The sequence below is a fragment of the Phyllostomus hastatus genome, unplaced genomic scaffold (assembly GCF_019186645.2).
Source record: "Phyllostomus hastatus isolate PE091 unplaced genomic scaffold, TTU_PhHast_1.1 phas_contig_210, whole genome shotgun sequence".
Lineage (NCBI taxonomy): Eukaryota > Metazoa > Chordata > Mammalia > Chiroptera > Phyllostomidae > Phyllostomus > Phyllostomus hastatus.
In genome coordinates this window covers 30130056-30156351 of record NW_025333737.1, presented here as the reverse complement: position 1 = coordinate 30156351, position 26296 = coordinate 30130056, and the positions used below count along the sequence as shown (strand labels likewise).

Below are 26296 nucleotides of genomic sequence, written 5' to 3'. Positions count from 1 at the left end.
AGCCCGGCCCTTCTAGCGCTCCCCCAGCTTGCTCCCTCCTAACACAGGCACCTGTAACTGGCTCTGTGAAAGCTCCTCAGTGGCCACAAGGAAGAGATCAGGCAGCTCCTAAATGGTCTACTGCCTGCAGAAGGCACAGCAGCTGCAGCAGGGGAATGGGGGGCTGGGGGCTGAGACCCAGCAGTGGAGCCAAAGGCAGCTCCCCGACGTGCGCTCCAAGGGCTGCCCACACTCTGAGAGCATCGAAGAGCGGCCACAAAAGGGAAGGCGAGTCCTGGGGCTCTGGCCCCCATGGCAGGGACAGAGGGGCGAGTACTGGTGTAAGAGAAATGGAGGGGTTGCCTGGGGCGGGGGATGATGGTCCATAAATGTTCATGGGGATGCACTGCATTAGCCAGAAATGAACTTGGGTGTCAGACGCCCGACCACCTGGTCTTACACCTGGCTCTATTTGACCAGCACCACGGCTGATGACTGGGACGAGAGGCCTCTGATCAGGATGTGGGTTCACTCCTTCATGATCCAGATCTGCCTTATTCAAGGACATGCTGGCATTCATTCGGTAGTTGAGGGAGCCTTGGCTATGGGCAAGCCGCTGTTCCAGTCACTGTTCCAGGCGCCGTGGAGCACACGCTGCCTAGGGAGTGAAGCTGCACGCTTTACCTCGGCATTCAAGGCCACCGTGCCCTGATCCTCACTTCCTGTAGCTCACGCCTTTCAAATCTTCTTCACACCGCCTGTCCTTCTGCTCCAATGCTTGGCCACCCCCACAACACTGCTCACAGAGGTGATGGTATCTTTCCCATCGTCGCACGTCCAAATTCTAGCTGGCTTCCCAGCCGGGTGAGCTGTCACCACCTCCTGGGAGCCTTCTAGAGGTGACCCCACAGGTTAGCCCCCTGGGAATAACCCCCAGCCCCATATCTGAACATCTCCTATGGCATTTTCACCTCTCTGTTCTGCTTTGGGACCCCCGTTCTGTACAAGGCGGTGAGAAGGATGAAACACCTAACTTCATTTGGGAAAGCAAATTAATCCCATTCATTTGGTGTTTTCTTTTCGGTGCTGGTGTTCAGCGGGCACGTCCGGCCTCTCCGCACGGTGTTTCCACAGACTCCTTTTCGACTGCTGACAGCTGCGGGCACCGTGTCTCTGATCTCACCGTTGGTTCCACTAGATGGCCAGGGTGGGCGGGGAAGTTCCTCAGCTTTATTCCTTCCAACCTGCCCAATCTTCACCCTCCGAGGTGAAGATTACGGTTTCTATTCTATCTAGGAACAAATGCACCTTCATGGAGAGCTTCCTGGGCATCTGATGTTGGCTGAACCTGTGTGCTTGGGTCCGCTCCATCCTTACAACGGTTCTATGAGGCCGATAGAACCACTATTTCCATTTCTTAGGTGAAAAGATGTTAAGCTTCAAGGAGTTAGTAGCTGAGCCTAAAGTCACCGAGCCGATAAGCTGCTGAGCTGTGATGAGGGGCCCCTTAACCGCTGAGTGGGTGCCCATGAGGAAGTGGATGAGGAGGCACAGCGAGGTCAAGTGGACCAGGCCCAGGGTCACGGGCAAGGCTCTGCTGGCAGGGGCCCCGGACGAGGCGCCTCCCACCATCTGCCCCATTGCGGCTCAACCCCGACCTGTGTGGTCTGCTCCCCTTCCACACACATCAATGGCAGAACGAGACATGGAACCCCACCCACCCGGGTTTGCGCTGTCACAGAGATCAGCCTGTCCCACTTAACTGCAGACTTAACTGTAAGACCCGAAACTGCAAAACTCCTAGAAGAACACATAAGATAAAGTCTCCTTGAGGTTGTGGAGAAAAGGGAACCCTAGTGCACTGTTGGTGGGATTGCAGACTGGTACAACCACTATGGAAAACAGAATGGAATTTTCTCAGAAAACTAAAAATGAACCTGCCTTTTGACCTAGCAATTCCACTGCTGGGATTACATCCTAAGAACCCTGAAACACCAATCCAAAAGAACCTATGCACCCCAATGTTCATAGCAGCACAATTTATAATAGCCCAGTGCTGGAAGCAACCTAGGTGCCCATCAGTAAATGAATGGATCAAAAAACTATGGTACATTTACACAATGGAATTCTATACAGCAGGAAGAAAGAAGGAGCTCCTACCCTTTGCAACAGTGTGGATGGAGCTGGAAAGCATTATGCTAAGCGAAATAAGCCAGGCAGTGAAAGACAAATACCATATGATCTCACCTTTAACAGGAACCTAAACAACAAAACAAACAAACAAGCAAAATATAATCAAAGACACTGAAATAGAGAACAGTCTGACAGTGACCAGAGGGGAGAGGGGAGGGGATTTCAGGGGAAAAAGGGAAGGGTTTGCAGGAACAAGTATAAAGGACACATGGACAAAAACTAGGGGGGGTGGAAATGGGAGGAAGGTGGGGAGGGCTGGGTGGGTGGGCTGGGATGGGAGTAAAGGACAGAAAACTGTACTTGAACAATAATTAAAATAAAATAAAAAAATAAAAAATTAAAAAAAAGATGAAGTCTCCTTGACGTGGGTCTCAGCAGTGATTTTTTTGGATATGACGCCTAAAGCACAAACAACCAAATAAAAAATAAACTGGTGGAGCTACATTGGGCTCGACAGAGAGCACGCCTTTATGTACAGGGTGGGGCGACAGGGGGCTTACAGTTGTGAGCACGCGAAACACAGAGTTTACTCTTGGCTTATCCATTACGGTATCATTCTCCATGCAAACAACTGTAAACCTACTTTTGCCCCACCCTGTGTTTATTTATTCTGAAAACACTAAGCTTTTAAAAGGGGACGACAGTGAAGTTTGGAGACCCTGAAGAGGAAGGCAGCTGACATTTCTTAAGTGCCTACTGTGTGCTGGGCGTTATGTGGGCAGGTCTACCCCCGCCCCTCGCCACCTGACCGGGAGCTTTCACTCTTACCCGCAGCCCTGTGTGTGAATATTACTGGAATGTTCGTGGTGGTGGCGGGGGGGAGGGGGAGGGAATGAGTGCATTTCAAGATTAAGTAACTTAGTTGAGGTTAGACAGCTCAGAAATGGAGATCTTTGGTGTTTTCCATTTGCACTGCTGTGAAGTGATAGAAAATGCGTGTGTGGATGTCTGTCCCCGGTTCCTGGCACAGAGCTCCCAACACCCTTGTAATTTCTTAAGTGATAAGAACTCCAGCAGCATCCTTTGTTCTAATATTTGCTTGGTCTTTGTCCCTGGTTCCTGACTCAGAGCTCCTCAATCTCATGGAGCTTCCTGGGTGATAGGACTGCCGTTTGTTCTAGTGAGGCCACTCTTGGCGGGGTCCTAGGTGGGGCCTGGTCGCGAGATAAAGACCACGCTATAGTTAGAAGTTTGGAACTTTCCACCCGTTCCCGTGCTCCAGGAAGAGGACTGAAGACTGAGGTAATGAAGGAGCATGCCTGTGTGATAGCCCCCATAAAAATTCCAGCACCTTCCCCCATGTCTTGCCTTATACATCTCCTCATCTGGCTGTTCATCTGTATCTTTTATTATGTCCTTTTTAGTAAAATGGCGAATGTAAGGAAATGATCCCCTGAGTTCTATGAGACATTCTACCAAAGTATTGAACCCAAAGAGGGGCTTATGGGAACCCTAATTCACAGCCAGTCAGTCAGAAGTACCAGTGACAACCTGGGAATTGCAACAGGCGTCTGAAGAGGGGGACGGTTTTGTGGGGCTGAGCCCTTAACCTGTGGGACCTGACACGAACTCCAGGCTGATAATGTTGGAATTATAGACATTCAGAAGGTGTCACGGAGAATCAGCAGGCTTGGTGTGTGGAAAGCCCATCCAGTCTATCCAGTGCTGGAAGTGCTGTGAGTGTGAGACTAAAGAAGAAAGAAACAGGAGTGTTTTCTTTGGATAGTTGCAAAGGAAAACTAGTTTCAACTTTGATCTGCTCTTGGGCCACCGAGAGGGTAATGGGAAGGAAATGGCAACAAGTCTGAAGACCTCGGGGGGAGTGTGGCGCCACCCACACAGGCCCAGTGTGGAGTTTGTCACAGACGTCTGCCCCACGCTGAGGCAGGGACTGTGTCTTTGGGAGATGCACTTCTAGTGTCTAGAGCATGTCCCAGGAGGTGGGGAAATAACACTGATCCGTGAGTAATCATGGGCTATGGGGCTGGATCGAAGAAACCAGGTGGTAGAAATCCTATCTAATTTGGAAGAAAAGGTGCCTTTTCTACTCATCAAAGCTTCAAGAGCTGCATACCTAGAATAATAAATTGGTGTGCTCCACCTCTCTTCCTAAGAGTCTTTATGGTTTTCTTTGGCACTGTTTCCTAACACCGAGGACACATGGCAGTAGGAGGCTCTATACAGGGGAGCTGTCTTCAGTCTTCGCATGCACTGCAGTGTGTGACGGGTGCTGTTCCCATACAGAGCACAGGCCCCTGGAGGCTCCCATTCACTGTCCTGCAGCGTAGACACGGTAGGCTACGGGTTAGACACAATTTTCAGGCACTAGCCTGCAACTTCATACCTTTCTCTCCCATTGGTTGAGATACACTCACAGGTAAAACACCGTGTTTGAAAACAGCATCCCGGGACCACAGTTCCTCACTTCCGTCTACAGTAGACTTCCTGCCTCTGGAGACTGGAGTTTCTGAAGTCGGAATCGGTCCAGAGAACTTCGTGTGTGCAGGCTGAAGGGTCCCATCTATCTCTTGCTCTGTCCTCGCCACTTCTTGTCATTGAACCTGGCTCATGTTTGATCACCAAGGGCCACAGGGACTCTTTTTAAGGGCTGGGAAGGAAGGCGGTCCTAGGTAGGAGGGCAAAGATCCTCACTGCAAACTCATCTGAGGAAAATGCAAATCAGTAGAAACAAGCGAGCTTACAAAGGGACATGCAACATCAGTGTCATTATGCAAAACAGCATACTCGATAGAAGCCGAGCCAGGACCATAATGGAGCTTCAGTAGAGGGGAGCATCATGCAAACATATAAAGCTTCAGCGGTGATGCTACAAAGTAAGAAGTGCTATTTATGTTGAGATGGAAGAAATTGTGGACTTTGGCTGATGAACAAATCCTGCCAGAGAATAAGGTCAGAAGAGGAATTCTATTTAGCAAGTCAAAAGAAACAACTTTGAAAGTCAAGTTCTCCAGTTCACAGAGAAGCTTGTTCCTATGGATGAGCTGGGGAGGGTAGCAAAGGGGTGTCTGAAGATGAAACCTATGCAGATTGCACCCAGAGGCCTCTGAAGGATGGGGTGGCCTGGCCTGGCCTGGTGGTGTCTTCTAATTACAGTGTCTATAAAGGGTTATTCACGGATAAGCGCTGAGTAACCTTAGGCCAAAGCTGACTACCAGTTACCATTCCTTGAAAACCCAATCTGGACAGAGTCAAATTCTGTCTTTCTTTTTGATAGAACTCCAATGGCCTGTGTTTCACCTAAGCACAGCTGGTCCCTACAGAGAGGTCTGTCCAGTTTTTGCTCAATGCTCAAAGCACTGGCAAATATCCATTTTCTTACCATTTTGGGGGGAGATCGTACTCCGCATTAGGTCAAGTTCAGTCTTAGGAGCCTGACTACCACCTGCTACACATTTTGAGAGAAGACTTTGGAACTCTACCAGTTAGCTATCTTGGTTCCCTGGTACCGAGAGCTAGTAGGGAGTGGGCTGTAGTGCAAGAATTTTGGAAATAGAACTTTCTCCCGGGCCTCTCCCTGTGTGGCCCTTGGGGAAACCCTGCCCTACTGCTTTGGCGCCCTCACGTCTGTATTTTCTGAGGCACGAAGAGAAATGACATAGGATGCCAGATTCTTGCTTTGTCTCTTAATTTCAATGATTTGCCCAGTTTGTTGACCTTTTAGTCCTTCTTTGTTCTGGCAACGACACAGTTGTTCTCCTCCTAGCGGGGGGTGGGGTGGGGGGTGGGCTGGGGGTCAAGTTGACGAGAACAAGGATAGGCTCCGGAGTCCAAAGAAACTGAACCTGAGATCAGGCCTGGCCACTTTACAAGGGGGTTGGTCTTAGGAAAATGACTTCACACCTCTGGTCCTGGGTGCCTACTTCTTTCTTTCTCTTCTAGAAGTAAGATAATAATACACACCTCGCAGGAAATGGTGAGAACAATCAAACAATATCATTGATCCATCCCCTAACACGTACATGCTGTAGGTGTTCCATAACAGACTTTAGAATCAAAGAAGTAAGGCAGGAAGAGGACCTGCAGTGACTCTGATAACCCAATGTTTGAGTTTCATGGCCAAATTCTTACTTGGGATTAAAAAGATTATTGTTCATTTTGGTTTGTTTCTGACTTCCTGAGCTCACCTTTCTTGGTCCAGGTCAGGCATGGTTTGCAGGGTCTCCCTCACACTGATGAGCCTCTCAGACACCCGTGCCCACCCAAGTGGTGGCTGCTTCCTGATGGACTTCACATCAGGTGTGGGGCACAGTGCCCCACGTTTAGGATGGGCCAGGAGGTGCATGCTGGATAAATGGGCTTACTGAAATCTTATTGCCCCTCAAGTGAGTCTGAAATGCAAACAACTGAACAAAGAAAGATGTAGAACTTACGAATAAACCAAATCATAACAGCTACTAACCAGGAACCAGGACAGGGAGGGCTGGTTGAGTCTTAACCCAGAGAGGACCACGGTACTCATAGGGGTTTATCTCTCCTGCTGCTCCCATGACCAGTTGGAAGAGTCATGCCTTAGAGCGGGAAAATCAACAAGGTGGGCCAACCCCCGGTCAAGGTGTAAACATCTGATGGCTAACAGGAATTTTGTTCTTGGGACTATAGTAAAAACATCTGATCTCCCGCCATCAGACAACCCGATATCAAAGAGCCAAGAGGCACCTCAGATCATCGGCGTTCCTTTAATGAGGCGAGGAACTCCCGATGGTAAACTCAACAGCTGAGTAACAGGATGACGCCACAACGACAGGCCGAGAACCAAGGCCGAGAGGTCAAAGCACTGGGCCAACACCCACCTGGCACGAGGTATAAAAGGCCTCGGAGGGAAGGGGGTTTGCAGACTCAGACTCTTGGTCTTTCCAGCTGCTCTGAAACTCCTGTGTAGCCTCCGCCCACACCATGGTTCCCTTCTGCGTCAGCTCATGCCGGCCTCTGGACAGCACCAAGACTCCTGGAGAAAGAAATGTGTGTGTCCCCCTTACTGACATGGAGGACCAGCTTGGGGTAGAAGACCAGAATGCCTCCCTGGGCCTCTTGGCCACCCTGGCACATGCCAACCGTGTCCGTGTGGGGACGACCTCTCTGGGCCGACCCAACCTCTGTCTGCCCCAAAGCTGCCACACCGCTTGCCCCTTGCCAGGAACCTGCCACATTCCTGGCAACATCGGAATCTGTGGGGCCCACGGTGAAGGCGTCCTGAACGGGCACGAGAAGGAGACCATGCAGTTCCTGAACGACCGCCTGGCCAACTACCTGCAGAAGGTGCGGCAGCTGGAGCAGGAGAACGCGGAGCTGGAGACCAAGATCCGGGAGTGGAGCAAGTGCCACGAGACCACCGTGTGCCCCAACTACCAGTGCTACTTCCAGACCATCGAGGAGCTCCAGCAGAAGGTGAGGTTCGCAGCAGCCTGAGGTGTGCTGGGTCTGGGGGAGGCAGAGGGCATCGCAGGCAAACACCACTGAAGGCTCAAAGAGCTTTCGGTTTTTGGGTTTTCCGGAGCAGGAGTGTGGATGACATGTGCAGGGCTGAGCCCAGAGTGTGATGTTTGTGTGTGAACGGTCTTCTTGGCTTTTCCCAGATCCTGTGCAGCAAGGCCGAGAACGCCAGGCTGGTGACCCAAATTGACAACGCCAAGCTGGCCGCGGATGACTTTAAAATCAAGTGAGTAAGGGCTGAAGAAGGCCCGAGTAGCTCCTTCTTCCTCCACCTGAGTCCCAATGTCTACATGTTCGTTGAATGAGTGGGTTACTGTTCCGTTTCTTGCTCCCTAAATTCCTAACTTAAGAAACCTCACAGAAGGTGGAGGAGAAAAAACACTACGAAGCCAAGCATGCATAGCGTAGCCTAGTATTCCTCCTACTTCATTTATTCCCAGAAATGGAAGACAAGGCTGCCTGAGCTCATTACCCAAGAGCAAAGTAAGATGTCCAGAGTAAACTGAGTAAGGACAGCCGTTGAATTTCACAGATCAGCTGGGGCAGGGTCCCGATTTAAGTACGAAGAACCTCAGATACCAGGCATTTCCACTAAATAAGGATGAGAGATGACCAAATAGCCCGACATAACGAATAAGGGAGCAAATCAAGGTCCACTCCCCCCGCTGTTGCTTATCCTACGTAACAATAGCCCATGCAAGGGCGTGAGCCCTGTACTGAGTCCTAAGATACACGATCTCAGGCAAGTCAGTTAACCTCTCTGAACCACAGTTGCTTCAACGCACAGTGGTAAAATTATAACCGCGTGACTGCTTCACTAGACCACGGCCCCTTTGAGAAGAGGGGCTGCATGGAATTCCTCTCCGAGTCCAGGGACTGAGCTCAGCGAACGAATGAGGATCCAAGGCCGTGAGGAGGTGGGAACGGGGGTCGGCCGAGAGGGGCTCCCGTGGGCACCCTGTTGACCGTGCGTCTCTTGCGACGGAAGGCACGAGAGCGAGCACTCCCTGCGCCTGCTGGTGGAGGCGGACATGTGCGGGATGCACAAGCTCCTGGATGACCTGAGCCTGGCCAAGGCCGACCTGGAGGCCCAGCAGGAGTCCCTGAAGCAGGAGCAGCTCTGCCTCAGGAGCAGCCATGAGCAGGTCTGGTCCAGCGGGGAGGACACTGGGCGGAAAAGGGAGCATTTCCCCACCTAATGCCGTGGCTCTAGGATGAGAACCTGGGTTCCACTGGCATCGGGATCCTGGGCCGATCGGGGCCTGAGTCAGGCTGACTCTGTGGGATGTGGCAGGTTCTTTTCTGAAGGGTTGCCTTGTGCGTTTAGGAAGGTCTCCAGGGGCGCTCCTCCCACGGGCCCCAGGAACCTTCCACATCAGCGCGAATGTGGGGTTGCCCCTCATACTGCTTGTCAGGGGAGGGGTGCAGATGCTGTGTGCTCTGTCAGAAGCCCTTTTCTCACAGAGGGTGCGGGTTCTTCTGTCCCTGCAGGAAGTGAACACTCTGAAGTGCCAGCTGGGAGACAAGCTCCGCATTGAGCTGGACACCGAGCCCTCCGTGGATCTGAGCAGGGTGCTGGAGGAGATGCGGTGCCGGTACGAGGCCATGGTGGAGACCAACCGCCAGGATGTGGAGCAGTGGTTCCAAGCCCAGGTGAGGCGGGGCTGCAGAGGAGGGGGGACAGGGGAGCCCGGCTTCCGTGTGAGTCAGGGAGCTGATCTGTGTGGTTTGATCCACTGTGCTTCAGTCGGAGGGCATCAGCCTGCAGGCCATGTCCTGCTCTGAGGAGCTACAGTGCTGCCAGTCGGAGATCCTGGATCTGAGATGCACGGTGAATGCCCTGCAGGTGGAGCGCCAGGCCCAGCACAACCTGGTACGGGTCTTCCTTCACCCTCACCGCACCCAGCCGTGGCCTGCTGGCGGCACCTCTGAGCAGTCTGCCCAATCGGTTCCATTAACATTCAGTTAGAGCTCCGTCTGGGTCCCTCTCCCTGGCAGAGGGGACTTGCCATAAAGGCTGGTTGGACCCAGAAAAATGGTTCCTATGAAAAGTGAATTCCACTTCTTCAGAGTAAGGGGTGGGGGCCTAGGCACTCGTTTTGTGAGATCTTACTGGGTTTCCACTTCATGTCAAGTACTTGGGATGTCAGAGGGGACATGACACAGTTCAAGTTAGATTTGTTTTGTGTGTGCACAAACGCACGGTCACCCTGACAGCGATTTCTCCGGAGCTCCGGGAATGCCCGGTGACTGCTTGGACGTAGCCTCCTGCCTGGTGAGTTCGGCCCCGATTTTCACTCCTGAACTTTTTGTCCCCTGGGCCTCTCTCCCCACCACTCCCCACTGCAGAAGGACTGTCTGCAGAACTCCCTGTGTGAGGCCGAGGGCCGCTACGGCACTGAGCTGGCCCAGATGCAGAGCCTGATCAGCACCGTGGAGGAGCAGCTGGCCGAGATCCGGGCTGACCTGGAGCGGCAGAACCAGGAGTACCAGGTGCTGCTGGACACGAAGGCGCAGCTGGAGTGCGAGATTGCCACGTACCGAGGCCTGCTGGAGAGCGAGGACTGCAAGTGAGTGTGACCTAGGCAGTTTCTGGCCAAGCCACGTTCCTGACTGCCAGATTCCTCAGTGATAACCGGTGTGTGTGCTCGTGGAAGGAGAGCTCATTCTAAGGAACGGGCCTCACTCAGGGACTCATTGACCATTGCTGGTGTGTGTGCGCTGTATCGTTGATAGACTGGTACATGGATGGTAGCCGGGTCCCTTGGCCACGTCCCCCTGGGGGGCACCTGGACATGGAAAGCTACAGCTGAGTGTGGAAGAGGGGCTGGCGGAGGAGGTTCCGCTGGGCTGCGTGGTTTGTTTGCAGCAGGCCTGCCCTTCACCATTGTGGTCCGAGCTTCTCTGTCCTCACCACTGGGGTGTCTTTGTATTTCTCGTGTCTAACTCTTCCTTCCCTGTCTCCCTCAGACTCCCCTGCAATCCCTGCTCTACACCGGCCTCCTGCACCCTTCGTCCCAGCTGTCCCCCGCCAGCCTGTGGGCCTCCCTCAGCCTGCAGAGCCTGCACTGGGAGCTGATTCTGAGGGCCCGAGTCCCAATGCAGGAGGTTGGAGCTGTTCGCACCGGGGCTGGGACTGCCCTCACCTTGCTCAGTCTTCTAGAAGCACTAGACCCGCTGAAGGCTGTTTCACTGAATCCAAGGGCAGCGATACTTCTGAGTAGTGGCTTCCTGTTTGTGCCTTAGGCCGTTTTCTTTTTTTCCCCCAGTGTGGTATTTTCTTGCACTTAAACTATTGTTCTTCTTGTCCCAGTCTCTCTTCTGGAATTTTGGTTCTACTCCAGTGCTTCAGAATCTCTAAAAATGTAATTGGGCTCCTGTATTAAATGGTGAATAAACCTTCCCGTATCAAGTGCTCTCCTTCCTGTGTTTGGCTGCATGTGGTTGTGATAAAGTGCCCGGGCCCTCAAGACCTTGGGTGGTTACTGGCCCTGACGTGTTGCTGTCAGGGTCCCTCTGGGGCACTGGGGCCTGAGCCTCGGGATGACCGACGGCCCTCTGCTGACATTGGAAGTGCCTTTACCTTGCCCGGTGATCCCCATAGGCTGGCGAAAGGAAGCTGTGTTGGTGGCCAAATTAGAATTCCTTCAGAACAGCTCAGAACTAACACGTCCCTCCTGTGTTTTTGGCACCTTCAGACTCTTGGGATTTTGTTCAAGAGAAAAATCACACAGATCAGAGTTCCAGCCCAGTCAAAAGGAGGTCCTGCTGAGAACTGCCTTGGCCAAGGTGCCCAGTTTTTTCTCTCATTTAAACTGGCCCCTTGGGGGAGGCACAGAGTTTCCTCCTGCTCCCAGACACGGAGGCCCAGACTGGGCCCTGGGGACAGCTGTGTTGGTCCTGGCCTGCTTCTGGGATGTGGTTTTCTCTAGAGAGACGCCACCATCGATGTGCGTGCTGTCTCCTCTGCCGCCACCTTCCAGGGGCTGGGGTGGGGCCCAAGGTGGCCACAGGCGCTCCAAATGCCTGCCTGCATCTGGGACGTGGCTCTGACATGGGCCGAGGGGCTTTGCAGCCAGACTCTTGGGGAGCAGCACCCGAGGGGCTGTGCTCCTTCCTTGCTGTGCTAGTCAGTTTCACTGGGTGTGTCCAGCAGAACGAAGCTCTCAGATCTCAGCCCACCCATGTACCGTGGTCCGAAGACCCATGTCAAGTTGGCCCTTCTTCGGGGCAGCACAATATGGCGGCAAGAATGTGTGTTCTAGAGTCGGGTGGACCCGGGCTCAGATCCCACCTCTGCAACGCCAGTGGAGTGCAGTTGGCCAGGTCACTGCACTCTCCTGAGACCTACTCCTTGGTTGTAAAATTAGAATAATTGTGCTTCCCTCTCACTGTTGTTGAGGGATAACCCATAGAATGTCCCTAGCATATAGAAATAAATATGGGTTTATGGGGTTCCCTGGGGACCAGCAGGGACAGTCTTTTCCTCCCTGAGGGAAAGAGGGGCTGACGAGGTGGTGGCAGAACCCATTGTAGCACCAGGGGCCACATTTTCCCATGTCGGTGGCCGGGAAGTTGGTCCATACTCCCATCCACTTATAAACCATCATGAAAACCATCCACTGTTTTTACTGGAGTTCAATTTCTCACTCCAAGTGGCCTAACCAAAAATTTTAATAAAGTATTCTTCGGGTTGTCAGAGGACAGGAATGTCCATTGGGCTCTTGGGCTTCCTTCTATTGAGTAAGCCCTAAGAGTCGTATGTTTTAAGGAGTGACCATGACCCTTTCCTGTGCCAGGGCCATGGAAGTCTGGTCTGTCTGCCACTTCTCTGGCTGGGTCACACTCTGAATAAACTCTCACTGTGGGACCCCCATGGCTATTAGGTGTGGCAGGAAAGGCTACTCAGACACAGGCGGGACTGCGGGCTAGGGAGGCCGGTAGGTGGCTGGCCCAGGGCACTTGGACTTTGTGGTTTTACTCTTACAGCCTGAGGGTTCAGGGCTCCCTCGGACACCACTCCCAAGCACTCCTCCTCTTCCTCAGGGTGATTCTCCCATCCGCACACCACGTTCCTCTTTGTGGTGTGGCTGCATCACGATGTGGTATCTGGGTTTGCTTTGGCCACAGTAATTTCAACCAAATTGATTCTTTTTTTTCTCCCTGAGATGTTTGCTGCCTGGACTTGAGACCAGGTCCAGATTTGAGCCACCTCACACTAACTCCATTGGTTTTCATTTAACCAGCCCTGCACTCCTGATGTGCTGGTTTGTAATATTTCTTTCCACTTGGGTCTCTTCAGGCTCCTCCACCCACCATGTTTTTTGACTCCAAATGCCATTTTCCTCAAATCCCAGCAAAATGGAAAGGTGTAGGGTGGGTGGCTGTGGGCCCCTGGGGGCAGACGCTGGCAGCCACTGACAGAGCTTTGGGAAGGGACCATCACTTCTGTTCCCACTACTGTCCATGCTGGGAAGCCAAGAAAATCGAGGTGGAATTCTGGACTTTCCAGAATGGGAACATTTGAAATTTATATACTAGTTTGTGTGTGTGTGCACGTGTGTAGTCCATTATGTGTGATACACAAGGCTCTGCCTCGTCCTCTTCCTAAGAACAAAATCAAATGTGTCCCTACTGATGACCCCTTACAATAATCTTCACAAGCTCATCTTTCCAATCTTTTTCTCATCCATGGCTTTTCATTTAATGAGTATTCAAAAATCCTTCGCCTTCTCACTTAATGTTGTCTTAACTTTCAAAAATATAAATACCAGCCCTGGCCAGGGGGCCCACTTGGTTGGAACATTGCACACCAAAAGGCTGCAGGTTCAAACCCAGGTTGGGGTGTGTATGGGAGGCAACCGATTGATGTTTCTCCACCACTCTCTCTCTCTCTCTCTCTCTCTCTCTCTCTCTCTCGCCCCACACCCTTCTAAAAATCAATAAATATATCCTCAGGGGAGGATTAAAACATTTTTTTAAAAAAAATACCAAACTCATTTTATGATTAAAAGACACCTCATTTACAATATAGATTGTGCTTGTTTTCAAAAGATACTCCCTCTATCCAAGATATCTTCCCTGTTTTGAAGATTCCCAAATGCCGCACCCCTCTGATGTCATTCTCCTATTGAGAATCAGGGCTCCTGTTCAGGGGTGAGCCCCTGAGCTAATTCAACCTCTCTACCTGCCTGCAGGTGTCAGGAACCTTAGCAGCTCAGGAGAGTTTCTCCTTTTGTCCAAACAGCCCAGGTTGCCGTCTCCAGCTCCAGGCATTTATCTCTGACCCCCTTGGTGGGCAGCCCCATCCACTACCTTTCACACTCTCCAAACAAACCTAGATTGCCCTTCTCTCCCTTGAGCCAACTCTTTGCCTCGACTTCTCAGCTTCCCTTCCCATCACATTGTTGACCCAGGAGCCCAGGGGTGCCCTCAAGGACATTTTGGTGTGTCCCTCCCTTCTTTGGTCTGCCATATACAGCAAATCTCTCAGCCTTATAGAGTCCTTTTATAACATCTCTGTCCTCCATCCCTTCCTTCCTAGTGGCACTGCTGGTGGCTAGTAAGAGCCTCCTCCTGCCAGTCTTTCAAGTTCCTGATCAAGTCTCTTTGATATTCTACATCCCTAACACTGTGACCTCTCCTTCCTCTGAGTTACACTGTCTATCTCTACTGCTCTCAGTTTTTTGAGAAGGGGGAATTTCTCTGATTCATCTCTGTACCCTCCGTGGGACCTTGAGAGGACATTGCTGTGTCAGGAGCACATGAATGTTGGATCACCTAAAGTAGGTCACCGGGACAAGGTCGCTGATGAAAGCAAACTCTGCCCCGGTGAATACTGCCCATATTTGTTCATGTCTGTACACAGGTACTGGCCTCTTCTTAACACAAAATCATCCAAAATTTTATTCTAAAGCCCCACTTAAGGGTGGTAAGAATCACGGGGAATATATTCAGAGGAATGTACTCAGGATGGTAGGCAAGGGGACTTAGAACCATGCTGAATAGAGAACCAGGAGTGAGAGGCTTCCAGTCAAACTGGCGGCCATGGCTCACCTCTTTGCACAACCACATCAAAATTACAACTAAAATATAGAATAACTACCACTCAGAAACATCTGAAATGGAGTTGAATGGAAGTCTGACAACTGTGGAATTAAAGAAACCACATCTATCCAGACTGGTAGGAGGGGCGCAGATGCGGAACAGTCTGGTCCCTCACCCATGTGTGGAGGATGAAAATTCAGGAGGGATGTCTTGGGAGAGAGGAGTCCCAGCCCTACATCAGGCTTCCAAGCCCAGAGTTCCAGTGCCAGGAAGAGAAGTCCCCACAACTTTTAGCTGCAAAAAACAAAACAAAACAGGGGTCCGTGGAAGAAACTTTTGGAGTCCCAAGCAGTTCCTCTTAATAAACACACATACAGACTCACCTACACAGACTCACTCCCTCTGAGCTCCAGTGCTGGGTGGCAGCTTGATCGGCACCAGTGACGTACTGGGAGAGGCTGAAGTGTCCGGCATTGGGGTGAGCAGAGGCCATCATCCCTTTTCTGAGCTCTTCCCCTGCAGAGCCACGGAGCCAGCAGGCTGGTGCCATATAGGTGGGCTAATACTGTTTGACCCACTTGGAGATCCTCAGAGACTCTGCCCCACCCAATTTATGGACCCACCCAAGCTGCTTTTCCATGGTCTTTGCTTATGCTTCATGGCTTCCTAACTGGTCTTTGCTTATGCTTCATGGCTTCCTAAATCCTCTAAAACAAGCAACAGCTGGTCTCAGTGAGCGCCAGGCCAGACACTAGCAGCAACCAGATTAGTTTCATAGCTTTGCTTCACCTGGGAATCTCCAAGCCCAGCACAAGTAGCAGCCTTCTCAAGTTGCTTTATAGCTCAGGAAGGGAGGATCTGGGCAAAACACAGGTTGAGGCTGACCTTGGCCTGTACCACTCAGGAAACCTCAGGGCCAGTGCACCCAGTGGACAGCTACAGATCACTTTGAAGCACCACCACCCTGCCCCTGCATACCTGATCCTCCATGGAAGGTGGAAGTTGATCAGAGGACACAGCCAATCTTGCAGGTTAACTGGCCTGGGTAAATCCTTCCCATTGATCTGCCAACAACAACCAAAGCTGAACTGCAAGAAGAGAGTGAACTCAGCCCACATGAAAGACACACCTTGAATACTCAGCTTGGGTGATAGGGTAGGCTATGACACTGGACCCTACAGGACACCTACTACATTAAGGCACAGTACCAAGACACAGAATCAAAGCAGCTCTAACTAATACATAGAAACAAACACAGGGAGGTTGCCAAAATGAGGAGACAAAGAAACATGATCCAAATGAAAACAGATCAAAACTCAAGGAAAAGAGCTAAATGAAATGGAGATAAGGAATCTATCAGATGCAGAGTTTAAAACACTGGTTATAAGAATGTTCAAGGAACTTAGTGAGGACCTCAGCAGCATAAAAAAAGATTCAATCAGAAACAAAGGATTCACTAATTGAAATAAAAAAAGCAATTTACAGGGAAACAACAGTAGAGTGGATGAACCAAGAATCAAATCAATGATATGGAACATAAGAAAGATATAAACAACCAATCAGAAGACCAATAAGAAAAAAGAATGCAAAAAAAAAAAAAAAAAAGAGGGCAGTATAAGCAGCCTCTGGGACAACTTCAAGAGGCCCAACATTTGCATCATAGGGGATGCCAGAAGAAGAGAAAGAGCAAGAAATTGGAAATCTATTTGAAATAATAATAAAAGAAAATTTCCCTAATTTGGCAAAGAAAATAGACATGCAAGTCCAGGAAGCACAGAGAGTCCTAATCAAGTTGGACCCAAAGAGGGCCATACCAACACAAATCATAATTAAAATGCCAAAGGTTAAAGATAAAGAACCTTACAAGCAGCAAGAGAAAAGCAGTTAGTTACCTACAAAGGAGTTCCCATAAGATTTTCAGCTGATTTTTCAAAAGAAACTTTGCAGGCAAGAAGGGACTGGCAAGAAATATTCAAAGTGATGAAAAACAGGGACCTGCAACCTAGATTACTCTATCCAGCAAAGCTATCATTTAGAACTGAAAGGCAGGTAAAGTGCTTCCCAGACAAGGTAAAGCTAGAGGAGTTCATCATCATCAAACCCTTATTATATGAACTGTTAAAGAGACTTATTTAAGAAAAAGAAGATCAAAACTATGAACATTAAAATTACAGCAAACTCACAACTATCAACAACCGAGTCTAAAAAAGTAAAACCAAAAATGAAAACATACTAAGCAAACAATGAGGACAGGAACCGAACCATAGGTATGGGGATCCTTTGGAGAGTTATCAGCTGGGAATGGGAGGGGGGGAAGGGGGTGGGAGAGAACAGGGAAGTGGTGCAGGGATCCAGAAGCATAAATGGTAGGAACAGAATAGACAGGGGCAAGTTAAGAATAGCACGGGAAAGGGAGAAACCAGAGAACTTACACACACGACCCATGGACATGAACTGAGGTGGGGGCATTGCTTGAGGGAACGAGGGCACTGGGAGGAGGGGAAAAATTGGGACAACTGTCATAGCATAATCAATAAAATGTTCTTAAACCAAGAAAAAACTATAGCTAGGCATAGGAAATAGAAAGATGAACAAGAAAAAATTCCCTGTGTGGTCTACATTCAAGTGAGAACACAGGCAATAAATAAATAAACAAGATTAGCCCTGGCTGGCGTAGCTCAGTGGCTTGAGCGTGGGCTGGGAACCAAAGTGTCCCAGGTTCGATTCCCAGCCAGGGTACATTCCTGGGTTGCAGGCCATAACCCCCAGCAACCGCACATTGATGTCTCTCTCTCTCTCTCTCTCTCTCCCTCCCTAAAAATAAATAAAATCTTTAAAAAAAAGAAAAGAAACTTGTAGATTATTAAATTTCTAAAAAAAATAAATAAACAAGATTAAAAAAACTCCAGGAATTAGAAATCACACAGCAGCCACAAAGAACCGAAGGTCTGCCACGAGGCAGAATGACGGGATTCATCCTCTCTGGGACCCCATGGGGTAGCACGAGAATGCAAATGAAATAAAAAGCAAACTCTGACTTACTTGCTAATGCGTCACCAGTGCCCAGCACCTGTGCCTGCTCAGCATAGGTAGGTACTCCATAACAAACATTTGTGAAATGAATGAATAAAAGAACACATGAACACGATAGGTAAAAACAGCAGGGGGGTAGGTTTGTCTCTCCACAAAGAACTTTCTAATAATCCCTATGCTGTCAGTCTCTGAAGGCGAAACTGGCTGTTATTTATCTCTTGACTCCAATGTCTTACACAAAGCCTGGGGTACTGTGAGCCGAGGGGCCAAGGCGGCCAATGACGGGATGAGTCATCCTGGAAAATGGTGGTCTGGGCAACCAGTTAGAGGGAGGGTGTCAGAAAGGATTTATTGCCAGAGGGTCCTAGACGAGAGGACTTGGAGACCCCCTTTGGCTTGGGTATTTCATAACTGCTGCCTCAGGGCCCTCCTGGTGAACCCATTCATCTTAAGAATGGGGTCAAAGGCGCGTCTTCGTTAGCATAGTCTGGAAGCTGGCTGGCTGCCCTCTTCCAGGGTCTATTAAACGGCTGGCCACTGGCTTGCTTGTTTTAGGAATAGAGGAGGCCATAAAACTTCTGATGCTCTGACTGTGTTTGAGGATTAAGAAAATTCAAATTTTGTTCTAGAATCTCCTAAGTCATGGACAGTCAAGGTAGGGGCATTTCAAAGAAATGCGAGAAGTTTCAAAGGATGAGAGATCAAAGTTCTTCCGCGTGTGTCTTTTAAAATAAGGTGAGGAGGGACTCGGTGGGTGAGAACACCAGTGTCTAGCAAGCAGGAGTGCTCAGAAGGATGGGGAGGTGCCTGAGAACAGGCACCGTAAATCACCTCCCTCCTTAATTAGACTGTAGACTCCAATACACAGGGACGTAGTTTTACTTCTTGGGAATCACAAATTCCCCAGTTTCATTCCCAAGTTTTTCCTCCACTTCCAAAGCTGCTCATCCACTTCCCACTTGGGCAGGGCGAGTCTCCTTTGCCAAAACCAGTTCGATACCTTGTATTCTCATTTTAATTCCGTTTACAATACTTTAATTTCTCATTTGACTTCTTGGACCCGTGAGTGACTGAAGTGTGCTGTCAAGTTTTCAAACACCCAAATCAATCTAGAATTTAGGTTTCTCTTTTATTGTTCTGGCTGAGTGTTTCCCGCTAATATTTATACAGGAAACTTCCTTCTCTTTTCTGTTCCTTTCCTTCAAGAGGAAGGAGCCTGGCTATTTTTCTTCATATTTGAGAGCAGCGGCAGATCTTATCTTTGACTCGCCTTTACCTGAACACTGTATGTGGGATGGTGCTGGCATTCAAGGCTTCTCACAGTCTGGGCTAACCACGGCTTCCCGGGGCTGGCATGCGTGTGTTCACTGGGAGCACCAATGCGGGCAGGCTCTTTTCCATTTCCCAGGCGTGTTTGATTCTGTTCATTTTCTTCCCTATGAGAGATATTGTCTCTGCCACTCCTCACGGCATCATCCTTCAAAACACATTTTAAATGCTCCCTATTCTGTGAAGTCTGTTTTCTGGTCTCTCAATGTGGTCTTTTCTTAAAATTTTCACTGCTCCTTTATTTTAAAAAGTTTTTTTTTTTTTTTTAAACACTCCTCCTAGCCCTGGCTGGCATAGCTCAGTGGATTGAGCGTGGGCTGCAAACCAAAGTGTCGCAGGTTCGATTCCCAGTCAGGGCACATGCCTGGGTTGCAGGCCATGACCCCCAACAAACACACATTGATATTTCTCTCTCTCTCTTTCTCCCTCCATTCCCTCTCTAAAAATAAATAAATAAAATATTTTTAAAAAAACACTCCTCCTATTGCCTTTATTAAGATCTAGGCCATTTATTTTCTTCTCTCTCTTATTAAAATCTAAACCCCCTCCCTCCATGCAGGCCAAGTAGTGTCCCACCCTGGGTACTTCCCATACATCTGCTGATACAAACTCATTGTGCTTTTCCTCTTTCCTCGGCCTGTCTGCTGGTCTAACAGTTGTGATTTTGCCATAATGAGAACATTCCAGGGTAGGAGAAGATCACGGGAGTGACAGAGATTTTGAGGAAATTTGAGGAGTGTCTGGGTCTCGGTCATTTCACAGATAAAAGCTGATGGGGGGAAGGAATTCACCGCCCCAGAATGTGGGCAGCTCCGCAAAGGGCTCCTTTTCAGTCTCTTTTCCAGGACTCTGCCCGGATGAAAAGCATCCTGTGTGGGTTAGGCCTCTTTCATGAACTCATTAACTCTTTACAGGAGACAAAATCACTGACTAACCGAGGGATCGTATGACATTCAACATAAATATTAATGAGCAAAATGCCAGTTTTCTTGCACCGACTCCCACTACAGGCCTATATAAGACCTAGAGGAGAAGGAAGGTTTTCGTTCCGAGCTATCCAGCCGTGGACGCGACAGGAGTCCAGCCTTTGAGCGCCATGACTTCTGACTGCTGCAGTTCTTCCCTCTGTGGGCAGCTTTCAGAGGCCGAGGCTGCCTCCCTGGGCCTCTTGGCCACCCTGGCACATGCCAACCGTGTCCGTGTGGGGACGACCCCTCTGGGCCGACCCAACCTCTGTCTGCCCCAAAGCTGCCACACCGCTTGCCCCTTGCCAGGAACCTGCCACATTCCTGGCAACATCGGAATCTGTGGGGCCCACGGTGAAGGCGTCCTGAACGGGCACGAGAAGGAGACCATGCAGTTCCTGAACGACCGCCTGGCCAACTACCTGCAGAAGGTGCGGCAGCTGGAGCAGGAGAACGCGGAGCTGGAGACCAAGATCCGGGAGTGGAGCAAGTGCCACGAGACCACCGTGTGCCCCAACTACCAGTGCTACTTCCGGACCATCGAGGAGCTCCAGCAGAAGGTGAGGTTCGTGGTGCTCCAGATCACGGGTTGGCGAACTATGGCCCGGGGGGCCAAATCTGCCTGCTGCTTGATTTTGTAAATAAAGTTTTATTGGCACAGCTATGCTCGTTCATTGATGTATGGCCTATGGCTGCCACTGTAGTGGCAGAGTCATGACAGAGACTCATGGTCTGCAAAGCCTAAAATATTTAGTGTCTGGCCCTTTACAGAAAAAGATAACTGACCTTTGCAGGCTATGTCCGGGGCCTGGACTGCCAGTGTGAGCCGCACCAGCTGGAACGCTTTTTAGGTTGTGGGAAGAGGATCTCTGGAGTGAAGGTGAATGGGGGTGTGTCAAGGATGAGACGTCGGAGTAGGCTGTCCGGGGTTCTGAGCTTATGCTCACGTACTTACCGTTCCTAAACTGTAGTTGCAGAAACAGTGCGACCTAACTGCTGGTGCAGCGAAAGGGGTCAGAGGAGCACGTTCTAGTGTCCTGTGTGAGCCGGGGTGTATCCAGCGGCGGCACTGGCCTCTCCTCTGCTGTCCCCTTTGATCATCAGGTCAATGCTTCTTAAGAGCCTGCATCCCAGTTGTGTAGACAGGAAGACACAGATTGTCAGATGGGCGCCACGGGAATCTTGCTGGATTCAGAGAAGACCTCTGAGGAGGTTGACCAAACCAGTGGAATGGACTTCTTCTTGGGAACGGACCCCACCTTATCTAAAACTCCCATAACTAGCCATTGTTCTCCGGTCTAGACTCCAGGTCTTCTGGTTTATGTCTGCTGAGCGCCACATCTGGCAAACGAAGTCTTTGTTGTACGTTCAGTGTGCTACTACCTCCCGTCTCCCAGTTCCTCAGACAAGCATCCTCGGGCACCCCCCCCCCCGCCCGCCGCACCGTGCAAGCATCTCGTGCATGTTTGCGAGTTTGTGTTGTCTGAGGGGATACTGCAGTTTGAACTCCAGCCGACAGGACTTCCTTTGACCTGAGGCCACAGACGGTCTGCGAACAGTGACTCACGGAGCTGCTTTCTTTCCCCAGATCCTGTGCATCAAGGCTGAGAACAACAGGCTGGTTGTTCAGATCGACAGTGCCAAGCTGGCTGCAGATGACTTCAGGACCAAGTGAGTTGGGGTTGGACGGGGAGAGGGAGGAGCCAAATGTCTCTCCTGGCTACTCCCTTGTCATGCAGTTGACACCAGCGATGTAATCAACCAGGTCCCAAACCGATACTTCCAGCAAGAGAAAACAAAGGGCATTAAGCCCAAGAGCTTAGAAGAAGCACCTCCCCTCCAATCCACATACTTGTTTTATAGTTTATGACATGATTTAGAATTGTCAGCCACTTGGTTCTATTGTAAGAAGGGCCTGGTGAGGCAGGCTGGGCAGTGGTGGCCTCTTCTTCATGGGGACGCGGAGGCTCAGGGCACTGAAGTGACCTGCCAGAAGTCACGTGGCTACTGAGTGGCAGAACTGGAACTCGGGCCCGATTCCCTGCCCTGAGGCCACTCCCTAGGCAACTGCTGCCTCAGTGAGGACACGACTCCACGCTGCGGCCGGACCAGGCTGAGAGCAATGATAACCATGGTGCCGTGGAGGCTCGTGAAGGCCCAAGGGTTCGTCCCACCGGAGACAGGCCCACCTGGGAGCAGGAAGGGGCACGGCACTTCATTGTCCTTCTTCAGGGCACTGTGGAAGCCTCATTCCTCTTGAGCTAAACAAAGCCATGTCCTTCCTTACGTCCTGGTATTGGACATCTAATCCGAGGATACCAAGGTCCATCTCAGTGGGGAGAACGGAAGAGGGGCATCTGCAGTGATCTTGCTGCACGGTTGTGGCCTGGGCGCTCTACCGCCTCCTCTCTGGCTGTCAGCCCCGTGTCCATCCCGGCATCCTCGGCCCTGGCCGCTCTGCCTGGTCTGTCTTAGGCGCCTAGTGTTGAATGAGCGGGGGACACCCTGTTGCTTTCTGGCCATGAGCACACTACCCAGGAAAGGCCGACTCACAGTCAGACTGCGGAGAGAGGCCAGTGAGGGTATGGCCGTCAGGTGGGCCCTGGGGCCCCTTCTGCTCTTGACCCCCAACTCCTGTACCTGCCCCGGTAAAGGTACCAGATGGAGCGCTCACTACACCAGCTGGTGGAGGCCGACGTCTGCGGCCTGCGCAGGGCGCTGGATGACCTCACACTCGCCAAGTGTGACCTGGAGGCCCAGGTGGAGTCCCTGAAGGAGGAGCTGCTCTGCCTCAAGAAGGACCACGAGCAGGTGGGTGGCTCTGTGTGTGACCTGTGTAGGCTTCTGGGGGGTGAGTTCAGGCTCATTCAGGGGAAGAAATGAGTCTCTTGTTCCTGAGCAGGACGGGCGCTTGGCAGACCCTGCCCTGCAGTTACCTCATCCACTCAGATGGGGAATTCTGGCTTTCAGGGGGAGTGTGTCCTGTATCCACGGAGGAGCACCGGGAAATCGCTGGGGATGACAGACAGGGGGAGATCATCAAGGCTTTGGGTGGAGGACAGTGGGCGCCCCATGAGCAGGGTGTCCTCCTCCTGTGCCCACAGGAAGTGGACACTCTGAGGTGTCAGCTGGGAGACAAGCTCCGCATTGAGCTGGACACCGAGCCCTCCGTGGACCTGAGCAGGGTGCTGGAGGAGATGCGGTGCCGGTACGAAGCCATGGTGGAGACCAACCGCCAGGATGTGGAGCAGTGGTTCCAAGCCCAGGTGAGGTGGGGCCGCAGAGCGGGGGGCAGCTGGGGGTGGCGGGGGACAGGGGAGCCCGGCTTCCGTGTGGGTCAAGGAGCTGATCCGTGTGGTTTGATCCACTGTGCTTCAGTCTGAGGGCGTCAGCCTGCAGGCCATGTCCTGCTCTGAGGAGCTGCAGTGCTGCCAGTCGGAGATCCTGGATCTGAGATGCACGGTGAACGCCCTGCGGGTGGAGCTTCAGGCGCAGCACAACCTGGTGAGCTCCTTCGTGTGCACAGAAGGCTCAGCTTGGCTGCCACTCGCGTGAGCAGTTCCAGATTCAGTATACGCCACCCTTAAATACAGACCAGGACACAGCTTCAACCCGGACCTCATTTCCTTTGCATTAAGCATTCTCATGGATGCGGATGCTGAGGGAACGAACATTAACCCAGATGAGGGAGGTTCTGCCAACCTATCCGAAGGTCTGTGATGAAGAGCCACAGCCCGCTGGCACGTTGGCCGTTCCTCCAGCTGGGGAACGCTAATGGGAACTGGACTGTTCTCCGGGTCTGGCAACGTCTTGGGGTGTCAAGGGTTGTCTGCAGGGCCTGCGGGCAGGAATCCATCCATGATTTATAACTTGCTCCTCCTTTCCTTTGGCACCACAGAAGGACTGTCTGCAGAACTCCCTGTGTGAGGCTGAGGGCCGCTACGGCACCGAGCTGGCCCAGATGCAGAGCCTGATCAGCACCGTGGAGGAGCAGCTGGCCGAGATCCGGGCTGACCTGGAGCGGCAGAACCAGGAGTACCAGGTGCTGCTGGACGTCAAGGCGCGGCTGGAGTGCGAGATCAACACGTACCGGGGCCTGCTGGAGAGCGAGGACTGCAAGTATGTCACCTTGTGTCTGTGTCAATGTCATGTGTAAAAGCAGGGACCTCTTACTGGCAATGACCTCAAAAGGGAAGGTGGCATTGCAGACGCCATTATCTTTGAAGACAAACTTGCTACCCAGTTAGCTGGTGAGCTGCCTGGATGTAAGGAGGGTGTGCAAGAGTTATCACCTCATGCTGGCCATTGTGTTGACCACATGACTCTCCCAAGTGCTAGCCACTGCCACAAGGGTTACCATACAGGGAGCTCAGTGCATTCAGGTTTTACTAAATTCTCTCTGGAAGAAGTAGCAGGGAACTTCATACTCGGCATTAGAAACTGCTGCACCCGGGGAACTAGCACCTACTCTCATGCAGTTCCTCAGTCGAGCTGTGAAAAAGGTAGGATGACTATTACAGCCCTTTGGGCAACAAGGAACAAGGCCGGGGCTGTGTTTAAATAAAGAGCATGGCCGGTGTCTGGCCCGCTCTCGTCCACCAGCCTTTCTGCCTTTCTCTCTGCCTCCTGCCTTTCCTCACGGCGGGTAACGCTTGTTTTACACATGGGTGCTCTGAGCTAGGGCCACAGCTTCCCTGTGGGCTCTGGCAAGTCACCCCCTTTCTAAAGGGACCTCTCAGGTCTAAAATCCTGTTGCCCCTCCAATTCTAAAGTGCCTGTATACTTTTGTCTTTTATGTACTTCCAATGCCAGTGTTATAGGCAGCTGTTTTCTCCCTGTAGGCTTCCCTGCAACCCGTGCGTGACCCCAGCCTCCTGCACCCCCTGTCCAGCCCCTGCAGCCTGCGGCACCTGCTCCCCCTGCCTTGCCAGGCCTCCTCAGGCCTCCTGTGGGCCCTGCTCATTGCCTGGGTGATGACGTATTCCTCAGCCCGAGGTACCGGAAAATGGAAAACGTTCCTTCGGCTCCCCCAGGCCTGCCATCCGAGCCTTACTTCCGCAGCCAGCCCAGGGAGACAGGCCACACGTGGGGTGTGTGTGTGGGGGGTGCTTCTCCGTTGCTGGGCTTCCCCGTCCAGCAGCTCAGCTCTGGCCCCTGGATTTGTGCTTCCTTCTCTCTCTTCTCTCTTCTCTCTTCCACTGCTTCCTGGTCTCTCTGAGATGTGGCAGGTAGCCTTGTTTTTATTTTACCAATAAATTTCACTTCTCCAGCAAAAAAAGAGCCCTCTGCCTGCCGGTCTGTTTCTCCATTCCATGCCGACAGCGTTGCCGGGAGCTCCTTGGGCGCCAGCTGTTCCCGGAGAAGCAGGGCTCATTGCTCACTCACCAGGGTGGTTCTGGGAGAGGGCAAAGTTGGTGACGACTGGGGCTAAACCGGCACAGAGGAGACACACCTGGCCCTGAACCTGCTCAAGCCTAGTTAGAGCCACATTCACGCAGTTTTTTAGGAACACACACTAAACAAAACCCCCCTTTTACCTGGATGAAGCAACATGGTTCTCGTGCAAAGGAAAAGCTCCACCTAGAGGTTCTGCTGGGCGTCCTCAGAACACCCCACACAAAGTCCGGTTTCGTGATCTCATGCTCGATTTGAGCAAGACACTGAGCTGGGCTTTACAGACATTGCCACCAAGGGTCCCCCAGAAACCCTGCAAGCAGGGAGCGGCTGTTATTATTTCTGGCTGCTGAGTCAAGACTTGAACCTCAGTGTCTTTGAACTAGGTCCAAAGCTCGTGTTCTGGGAGCTTTGAAGGGAAAAACACTGAAGGGGGTGGCTGTTCAAATATGGTCCTCCAACCAGTAGCAGCAGCGTTACCTGGAAACTTGTTGAAGATTCAAATTCTCGAGCCCCATCCCAGCCTTTCTGATCAGTAGTCTGGTTACCAAGATGTCCAGATGATTCTATGCACCCTCATGTTTGAGAACCTCTGGGTTAGGGGGGCTTATTTGGGGAAATGAGCCCCTGCCTGGCCACATGCTCTGCAGAAGGTGTGGCTTTGCTCCCCTAATAAGTTCCATGGGCGAGGAATGCCCCAGACCCCTGACATAGTGAATTTCTGCTGCGTGTTACGAAACTCTGGACATGTTCAATGGTGGTGATTGCTGAGCCCGTCAGACTGTCAGCCTAGAAAGGGTCAATCAAACTGAGCCACCCAATGGCTCCTCCACAGGCCCCACTGGCAAGTCCTTCTGGCAGCTGCTGGGCTTGAAACTTTCGGGCAATAGACACATGGGCCCCAG

General features: G+C 51.4%; 2 protein-coding genes across 2 annotated transcripts; both read left to right on the top strand.

Annotated features, from left to right (window-relative positions):
* The first annotated feature begins 112 nt into the window (after window positions 1–112).
* On the top strand, window positions 113–10702 carry LOC123817190 (keratin, type I cuticular Ha7-like). Its single transcript, XM_045836745.1, has 9 exons — window positions 113–267; window positions 1748–1776; window positions 7274–7578; window positions 7767–7849; window positions 8612–8768; window positions 9115–9276; window positions 9371–9496; window positions 9973–10193; window positions 10594–10702. Exons 1-9 carry the CDS (start codon window positions 113–115, stop codon window positions 10700–10702), a joined length of 1347 nt encoding a protein of 448 aa, XP_045692701.1.
* A 9426-nt stretch (window positions 10703–20128) lies between these two features.
* LOC123817103 (keratin, type I cuticular Ha7-like) lies at window positions 20129–25251 on the top strand. Its single transcript, XM_045836575.1, has 7 exons — window positions 20129–20557; window positions 21586–21668; window positions 22652–22808; window positions 23102–23263; window positions 23376–23501; window positions 23896–24116; window positions 24839–25251. The coding sequence occupies exons 1-7, from the start codon at window positions 20129–20131 to the stop codon at window positions 24969–24971; spliced, it is 1311 nt and encodes a 436-aa protein (XP_045692531.1). The 3' UTR covers window positions 24972–25251.
* The last annotated feature ends 1045 nt before the right edge of the window (window positions 25252–26296 follow it).

Bases quoted from the DNA above. Each gene is read 5' to 3' on its own strand.
- LOC123817190 (XM_045836745.1), top strand. From the start codon at position 113: ATGGTCTACTGCCTGCAGAAGGCACAGCAGCTGCAGCAGGGGAATGGG. The intron at 1,777-7,273 runs CTCCTAGAAGAA...CGACCTCTCTGG, and splicing joins TAAGACCCGAAACTGCAAAA to GCCGACCCAACCTCTGTCTG. The intron at 7,850-8,611 runs GTGAGTAAGGGC...TTGCGACGGAAG, and splicing joins GCGGATGACTTTAAAATCAA to GCACGAGAGCGAGCACTCCC.
- LOC123817103 (XM_045836575.1), top strand. From the start codon at position 20,129: ATGACTTCTGACTGCTGCAGTTCTTCCCTCTGTGGGCAGCTTTCAGAG. The intron at 21,669-22,651 runs GTGAGTTGGGGT...GCCCCGGTAAAG, and splicing joins GCAGATGACTTCAGGACCAA to GTACCAGATGGAGCGCTCAC. The intron at 24,117-24,838 runs GTATGTCACCTT...TTCTCCCTGTAG, and splicing joins CTGGAGAGCGAGGACTGCAA to GCTTCCCTGCAACCCGTGCG.